This window comes from Podarcis bocagei (assembly GCF_964188305.1).
Source record: "Podarcis bocagei genome assembly, chromosome: 4".
Classification (NCBI taxonomy): Eukaryota; Metazoa; Chordata; class Lepidosauria; order Squamata; family Lacertidae; genus Podarcis; species Podarcis bocagei.
Genome location: NC_138128.1, coordinates 103,049,037 through 103,058,328, shown reverse-complemented (window position 1 = coordinate 103,058,328; position 9,292 = coordinate 103,049,037). Strand labels below are relative to the sequence as shown.

General features: G+C 38.9%; 1 protein-coding gene across 1 annotated transcript in view; it reads right to left on the bottom strand.

Annotated features, from left to right (window-relative positions):
• Positions 1-2,974: 2,974 nt before the first annotated feature.
• CCDC91 (coiled-coil domain containing 91) overlaps positions 2,975-9,292 on the bottom strand; it is a 148,855-nt gene continuing 142,537 nt past the window's right edge. The window contains exon 14 of the mRNA XM_081191051.1: positions 2,975-3,936. Coding sequence (XP_081047177.1) covers positions 3,805-3,936 — 132 coding nt within the window. The 3' untranslated portion in view covers positions 2,975-3,804. The remainder of the gene's footprint in view (positions 3,937-9,292) is intronic.

Below are 9,292 nucleotides of genomic sequence, written 5' to 3'. Positions count from 1 at the left end.
CGGACGTACAGTAAATGTTTTACTCACTCTGTTTCCCTGCGTCGCTTGCAACATGGCTCTATGTTCTCCCAATGCTGCTGATAGTATGTCGACTTGACTTTTCAACTGTAAGTTCTGTTGCCATAAGTCCTGTAATGTTAGCTGGAGCGCTGGGGTTTCTCCTTGCCCAACTGGCGCCACAGCTCCCTCCATTTTGGCTTCTCCTTCTTTACTTATAGTGAAGAGGCGCAGAGCAGAAGGTATTCTGTCAGGACTGGTCGTTGTCCTCTTCAGATCACCACACAAACGCTTCTTGTTCTTTTATAACTTTTTATTGCGTATTAACAAAACATTCTTACAAACGGTTCTTAACTATTATTCCTCAGAGTCACTTCTTTCAGATACCTTCTGAGCTCTGCTTCTCCATGACCAGCCACTCTCAAAATGGCGAAGGCGCCCTTCCCTTCGCTTTCCTGCTCTTTTTCCTACCCTCCTGGCTAGAGCTGGCTTGGATCTCCCCTCCTCCCAATCTGAGCTAGAACTGAAGCCTTTCCTTTCCTGGGAACAGCCGGTCCCTCCCTGTTGTTCCTCTTGCTCTCTTCTCTTCAATTCACTGCTCTCCTCCCTCCCCCCTTGGGGAATGCTTTCTCCCTCTGGGAAACTGGAATCTTCTAACTCTAACTCCACCCATTTAAGTATACTGGTACTGGGGGAAATTGGTTCAGTTGTCTTTTTGTGTCATATATTTATCTTCTTTGCATTTTTCCTCTGATTTCAGTTTTTACTATCTCTCCTTTGAGTTGTGTTTCTGTTGGATAGTAAGCTTTATCTGGATTCATTGGTACCCATCCTTCACCAGGATTTTGGTGCCTTGGCTGCTCAGGTGGATGGTTCTACCCAGTGCTTTTTTCTAAAAAAAATGTTTAGGGGTACTCTCATTTTGACTCAAGAAAACCACCATTTTATAGTTCAAATTGGAAAAAATAAATTCAGTAAATGGACAAAAGTGCAAAGATTCACAAAATGTTTAGGGGTATGCGTCCCCCCAGACAACAAACCACTGGTTGTACCTAAGTGAATAGGTAGCTGTATGTAGGAAGGATAAGGCTGCCCACTTTGGGAACAGGAAAATCCCCACCAATCTGTGGCAATTGCTATTCAAGGCATCTACCTCACACTTGGGTGTGCTGGTACTAAAGGCCTTAAACACCCTTTCTTGTGAATTATTTTTTTTTAGCAACCTACCTGAAATCTTGCCATCCTTGAACTATATCAGGAAGGCTTCTTAAGTGCCAGGCACCAAGAGGCCAGAAAAGTACCCAGTACATCTATCTACAGGGTATCCAAAGCCCTTCAAACCATTCCTGTTCAAAATCTAAGTACTGTACCATTTGGAAAATCTTTCTGTTGAAATATTGGTGCTGAATGGTAAGAACTATCCATCTTGGTAGTTTCCAATGTGAGACATTGCTAGCAGGGCATTTACCTGTGACTCCTGCATTGCAAGGGGGTGACATGACCCTTGTGGCCCTTTCTAACCTTGCTATTCTATGATGCTGTGGAGTCTGAAAATCAGACCAATGGGGAGCTATCAGGATTAACTCCAGATTTCTGCTTCTTTATTTGCTATAAGTTTGATGAATAGTAGACATAGGACACTGACAAGTAGAATGATAGAATTGTAGAGTTGGAAGGGAGCCTGAGGATCACCTAATCCAACCCTTTGCAACCCAGGAATATGCAGCTGTCCCATACAGGGATCAAACCTGCAACCTAAGTATCGTCAGCACCACACTCTAACCAACTAAGCATACAGCAGATCTCCTGATACTCATGAGCCAGATAAATTTATGTCTGAATATAAAGTTCCAACTTGTCTGTTCTCCAGGGTCATACAGTAAATGGTAAGCAGAATGCATTTCCAGTAGTCCTATCTTTGTCCAGCAGGCACCTTTGATTAAGTATTTTATATTGGGTGGCCTGCTCCATATTGATGGACATTTCACCTACTGTGGCATTTGAGTAGGTGCGCCTTCCTTGTCCTGCTTGAAAGCAGAGAAGATACAGGTGACTAGGATGGGGAGAAGGTGGCTTTAACTGGTGCAAGCACAGACACTGTGTGGGTTGAAAGCACTTTTTCTCCTTTCTCCCCTTCCCACCTGTAGTCATGTGCTTTATGTGGAAAGTGGTAGTGAGAAAGAAAGTAGAAAAAGAGGTGAGAAGGAAAAATAAATACATAAAGTAAAGAACAAGGCAAAACAGGATAAATTCTCTAAAATTCACCTGGAACTCCAGTTTCCAGCAACTATGTCAGTGCAGATCTAGACAATGGAAAATGATTCCCACCTGCTGAGATGGCAATCAGTCGCTGGCCAGCTTGGAGAGGTCACCCCATCAAGTGAATGCCTGACCTCTATCCTACTAAGCAAACTGTATTGTTATGGATTTAGGGCAAACCTTAGAAATGCATAAATGCCAGGGTTTTGGTTATTTGTGATATGAAAAGAGAATGCAAGCGGCAAAGGAATTTCTAGGCTGGTTTATGCAAACCAGCCCGGCTGGCTTAGGGAAAAGCAAACCTAACATGGCAAAAGGTCTTGACGGGACACTATGGAGAGAAATCCTTTAATGTGGGGGGTGAGTGATGGGGTGTACATTTGAGGGGACAGGAAAATGGAGTTTTCAAGCAAGGGGTTTTCTGAGAAGGAGGAGAGAAAGAGCGGAGATCCAACTTTGAGGAAAGCAGCTGAAGGCTGCCTGCACTGCTGCCTCTCGAACTGTGTATGCCATAAGATCTAGACTCCCTCCATGCAGACTGAAGGTATAAATAGGTGAATAAACCATATTTCGTAAAGCACAACAGTCTCCACCATGTCTTCCATTCTCTAAAGTGACACAGACCCTGTGGGGGTGCCTGGGACCCCATGGGCTCTTGCCACTGCTTGGCAGAGAGGGGCAGGCACACGACTTTTGTAACAGTATTTTTCTGGAAAAACTTATAAAAATTATAAAGAAAAGTGAGAATAACTTCTAATATAGAAAGCATAGAAAAACTAGGCTGTTAAATATTTCAGCATGTAAATTATTATCTTATTTTTGGAAACTTTATTTATTGCTAAATGCAATGAAGTTAAGAGAGTTTAAAATGATCTCTGCAATGATTTCTCATGAATTATTACATTATACATATGTGAAAAACATACAGATATCTTCAATACCTTCTCATTTGACTTGATTTGAGAATTTAGAAGCCTTTAGATGTGTTCTTTCATTTTCAAAAGAGTTAGCTAAATACACTAAGGCTAATCCATAACCAGAGCACATCCAGTGAAATCAATAAAATTAAGTCCACTGGGTCAGTGAGTCTGCTCTCTGTATGACTTAATTCAGATATTACCCCTTGTGTTTCCAGAAGTAAATGGTAGTGTTTCCCACCTCCTGCTTCTAGTCAAATGGATTTGGAATGAAAAATAAGATTCTACATCCATTTAACAGAGTGATAAATAACATGTATAGAGTTCTAAATGAGCAACCATATGAGCTTCTTCTCAAAGAATGTGATACTGAAGTTATTCAACAGGGACTTGTCAGTTACTGCATTCTTCAGCCATTACTGAAACCCTTGTGATAAAAAGTTGCCATTGTAAAACCCTTTATCTTTGGAGGCATCCTTTAACTAGATTTCATATGGCCATGAAAGTGAAAATCAAAGACTAAAACAAATAAGGCCATCTGATTAATCTTGAATCAATAACTCAATTCTCAGTGTCTTAGAATGATCATCTGCAGCATTTAGTTTAGTAACTACATACATTTTCTGTGATTTTAGAGGGACAGTTTCTTTTGTTCTGCATCTAATGTAGATTCTTCATGTAATAAAGAACTCAGTTGTTTCTGTGCACAAGAGAGGAACAATTCCAGACTTGATAGGCTACGTTGACGGATAACACAATCAATCTGTGAGGACAAAAGAAAAATATACTTAGAAAAGTAATCTGTATTAAGAAAAAAAATTGCAACTATAATCAGTGAACACTTTGCCTTATTAAACGACACTCAGCTGTATCCAGTGCTAGTTCTACTTAGAGTAAATCCATTGAAATTAATGGCTATAACCAACTCAGGCCCATTATTGTTAATAGGTCCACTCTGCGGAGGACTTTGGTTGGACAGTGTTCTTGAAGCTACCAACATGAGCTTGACCAAACTGCGGGAGGCAGTGGAAGACAGGAGAGCCTGGCGTGCTCTGGTCCATGGGGTCACGAAGAGTTGGACACGACTAAACGACTAAACGACTAAACAACAACAATGGAGGACTTAGTCAGATACAACCCACTGGACGTTTGTGGGAGTTCAGTACATTGCATATTAGAAAGCGTGACCAATGGCTGATTTCCTTTCAGCTTCAAATATGAAAGAGAAAAACAAAACCTAAATCTGTGAATCTACGTAGATATTTCATCATTACAAGGCAAGCAGGGGCTTTAGATCATCTTAGCTGTTCCTGAAAATTGAGTCAGAATATAAATAACCATCAACAGGATTTCCACATATCTAATGTTGTCGTCAAATTTCTTAACTAGGAAAGCAAGCCATGTATTTTTTAATAATCTGTTTTTAATGAAATTTTATTTTATTTTTTTAATATATTTTTATTGCTTTTTTCCAGATATAAATATAAAGTCAGATAACGAAAGAAAAAAGAAGAAAAGAAAAACAAAAGAAATCCAACTTTCCATTACATCTTTCCATAACCGACTGGACTTCCCCACGTCTCCCTCACCCTGCTTTCTTTACAATAAAAATAACAGCAAATTAATAGCTTGTTTCATGTGTTATTAATACTTTCAAATAATTCTCTTTTGGGTTCAAAATACTTATTATCAATTTACTTTTGCCCTAAAATAAACACAATATTATTTTAAACTTTAGTCCTTTCATAGTCATATCTTAATTTCCAATATACAAAATCTTATTGCTGGAGCTTAATTTTTCAATTCATGCAAATTATTGGCATTCATATAACTTATAATATTTTTGTAAATAGTCCTTGAGTTTTTTCCAGTCCTCCTCCATTGTCTCTTCTCCCAAATCACGGATTCTGCCAGTCATTTCGGCCAGTTCCATATAGTCCATCAATTGCATATGCCACTCTTCCAGTGTGGGCAAATCTTGTGTCTTCCAGTGCTTTGCGATAAGTATTCTTGCTGCTGTTGTTGCATACATAAAAAATGTTCTATCCTTCTTTAACACTTTCTGGCCAACAATGCCCAAAAGGAAGGCCTCTGGTTTCTTAGGAAAGGTATACTTAAATACCTTTTTTAACTCATTGTAGATCATTTCCCAGAAGGCCTTCACCCTTGGACAGGTCCACCAGAGGTGAAAGAATGTCCCTTCAGCCTCCTTACATTTCCAACATTTATTATCAGACAAATGGTATATTTTAGCAAGCTTGACTGGGGTCATGTACCACCTATATATCATTTTCATAATATTTTCTTTCAAGGAACTACATGCCGTGAATTTCATACCGGTGGTGTTGTACCCAATGTCTTGAGCCCGGTGTCTTCATACCGGTGATGTTGTACCCAATGTCTTGAGCCCATTTTATCATGGCTGATTTAACTGTCTCATCCTGAGTGTTCCATTTAAGCAGCAAGTTGTACATTCTCGAAAGTACCTTAGTCTTTGGTTCTAGCAGTTCTGTCTCTAATTTCGATTTTTCCACCTGGAATCCTGTTTTTTTGTCCAACTTAAAAACCTCTTGAATTTGAGCATAATGAAACCAGTCTTGCACCTTATGCTTTAATTTTTCATAGCTCTGTAACCTCCAATTGTCGCCTATTTTTTCTATTATTTCCCCATATTTCAGCCAACCGGCCTCCATATTGGGTTTTTTCGGGCCTTGGCCTCCACTGGTGATAGCCACCTCGGGGTCTTACTTTCTAATAAGTCTTTGTATTTTGTCCAGACCATAAATATTGCTTTTCTGACAATATGGTTTTTGAACATTTTGTGAGTCTTTACCTTGTCGTACCACAGATATGCATGCCATCCTAAAGAGTTATTGAACCCTTCCAGATCTAGGACATCAGTGTTCTCTAAAAGTAACCAATCTTTCATCCAGCAGAAGGCTGCAGCTTCATAATATAACCTTAAGTCTGGCAGGGCAAACCCCCCTCTTTCTTTTGCATCAGTTAGTATTTTAAATTTTATTCGGGGCTTTTTGCCCTGCCAAACAAACTTCGAAATATCCTTCTGCCATTTACCAAAACATTCCACTCTGTCCACAATCTGAAGGGTTTGAAACAAGAACAACATCTTTGGCAATACATTCATTTTTACTGCTGCAATTCTACCCAACAAGGAAAGTTTCAATCTTGACCAAATTTCTAAATCCTTTTTAACTTCTAACCAACATTTTTCATAATTGTCCTTAAATAAATTCAAATTTTTGGAAGACAAATTGACCCCCAGGTATTTCACTTTTTTAACCACAGTTAATTCTGTTTCCTTCTGGAACTCATCTGTTTCTAAAGGTGTCAAGTTTTTACCCAGAACCTTGGTTTTTTGCTTATTCAACTTGAATCCCGCCACCCGACCAAACTCGTAAATCAGTTCTAAAACTCTTTTTGTACTAGATTCTGGCTCCTGTAACGTTAAAACCAAATCATCTGCAAAAGCTTTCAGTTTATATTGTTTCGCTCCGACCTGTATTCCTTGTATCGACCGGTCCTCCCTTATCATGCTCAAAAGCACCTCCAGGACTGAAATAAATAAAAGAGGGGATAAAGGACACCCCTGTCGTGTTCCTTTTTCAATTTTAAACTCATCTGTCACCACATTGTTCACTATCAGTTTAGCTTTTTGTTCTGAATAGATTGCTTCTATACCATTTTCGAACCCCCGTCCCACTCCCATCCCTTCCAAATTTTTCTTCATAAACTTCCAAGAAATGTTGTCAAAGGCCTTCTCCGCGTCAATAAAAATTAAAACTGCTTTTGTATTGATATTTGTTTGCAAAAGTTCCAAAATATCAATAATGTTCCTAGTGTTATCAAGCAAATGTCTGCCTGGGAGAAAGCCTGCCTGGTCCTTGTGAATTACTTCATTTAACACTCTTTTAAGCCTGCTTGCCAAAATGTCTGCAAAGATTTTGTAATCCACATTTAGGAGTGAGATGGGACGGTAGTTCTTTAGTTGAGTCTTTTCAGTTTCCAATTTAGGAATCAATGTGATGAAAGCTTCTTTCCATGTTTCCGGTGCCTTATTCCCCTCCATAATCTGGTTGCAAACCTCCATTAGTGGTTGTATCAAGTGATCTTTTAAAGCCTTATAGTACTTGGAGGTAAGTCCATCTGGGCCTGGAGATTTGCCAAGTTGCATATTCTGGATGGCACTCTCGATTTCCTGTTGTGTTATTCGATGATTTAAGATTGTTCTCTTTTCTTGAGATAGTTTTGGTAATCCATTAGCTTTTAAAAATTGGTCTATCTCAGTCACTTCCTGAGGCCCTTGCGTATAAAGTTTTTTGAAATATTTCTGGAAACACTTTCTTATTTCTTCCGGTTTCTGTATATTTCTCCCTTCAACCTCCAGATTGGTAACAAAGTTCAATTTTTGTCTCCTTTTCAACTGCCATGCTATCAGTTTTCCACATTTATTCGCTGATTCAAAAGATCTTTGTTTCATTTGTTTAATTTTCCATTCCACTTCCTGATTTATTAATTTCGCATATTGTGCTTGATAAAACTTGATTTCTCTCAGAATCTCTTTAGATTTTGGTTTTAGTCTCAGTTTTTTCTCTCCATCTCTTATCTTCTCTAGTATCTTATCCTTTTTTCCATTCCAGAGTTTTTTCTTGATCGTGTTCTGTTGTATCAGAAACCCTCTCATTACTGCTTTACTTGCGTCCCAGATTATTCTCTTTTCGACCGAAGTGTTCAAATTTATTTCAAAGTAGTCTTTTAAAGTTTTTTGGGCCTTTTTCACAATCTCTTGATCTCTTAGCAGAGTGTCATTCATTCTCCATCTGAAGAAACCGGCTGGAGTAAGTCTCAGTTCCACTTTCAAAGCGTTATGGTCGGAGCAGGTTTTTGGGCAGATTTCCACTTTTATAGTCTTAGGTGCCAGTCCTCTAGATGTCCAAATTTGGTCTATTCTTGTCCATGACAAATGAGCCTCAGAAAAGAATGTTCCTTCTTTACCTAGGGGGTTCTTTGTCCTCCAAATGTCAATCAAATCCATACTGTCAGTCAGTTCAAAGAAGGTTTTAGGTAGCCTGCCATCTTTGGTTAGATTTTGGTTTTGCGACTTATCCATGTACGTAGAGACCACCCCATTCATATCTCCCATCAAAATGATGTTAGAATAGTCCAAATAATCCAGCAATATCTCATGCAGCTTCTTATAAAATTCTGACTTCCCTTCATTTGGTGCATAGATTCCTACTATCAAAAACTTTTCTCCTTGTGTTTGTATCTCAATTGCCAAAATTCTTCCATGCTCATCTTTAAATAGAAATTTCGGTGACAGGTTCTCCTTTGCATAAATCACAACGCCTCTTTTCTTAACTTTGTCTGATGAAATAAATTCTTGGCCTAGTCTTTTGTTAATTAATACTTTCCTATGGAGCCTAGTCACATGGGTTTCCTGCAAACAAATAATGTCCAATTTTTCTTTTTTCAATATGTGAAAGATCCTCCTTCTTTTTTCCGGGAATTCCCGCCATTTATGTTCCAACTAAGAAGCTGCAGAGACATCCTGGATCAATCTAAGGATCCTCTTGGTGTGAATCTTCCTTTTCGTCCAGACCCGGAGGTAGAACAGGTGTTGGTTCAAGCAAAGATACTGGCCCGGCTCCTGCTACTCCCTTCCGAAGGTCCTCTCCGTAGTCGTTCAAAAATTTTAGTTGGTCTTCTGCTGTTCTGATTTTAACTTTTTTCCCTTTGAAAGTAAAAGATAGTCCTTGGGGGAATTCCCACCTATAAGGAATTGTGTTGTTTCTCAATAATCCTGCTAGGTCCTTGTATGTAGTTCTTAAATCCAAAAGTTGTTTCGGGATATCTCTGTAGATTTCTGCTTTTTTACCTTGAATCACCAATGCTTTTTTAAAATGTAGGCCTAGTATTTTGTCACTTTCTTGCCTAGATCTCAAAATGATCAGGCAATCTCTAGCTCTGTCCTTCCTCACCACTCTTCCCAGTCTGAAAGCGGTGACAATTTTAAAGTCCTTATCTTCTTCTATGGCCCAGAACTTTGATAATTCTGATGTCAAAAAGCCAATCAAATTGTCTTGTTCAAGTTCTGGTAT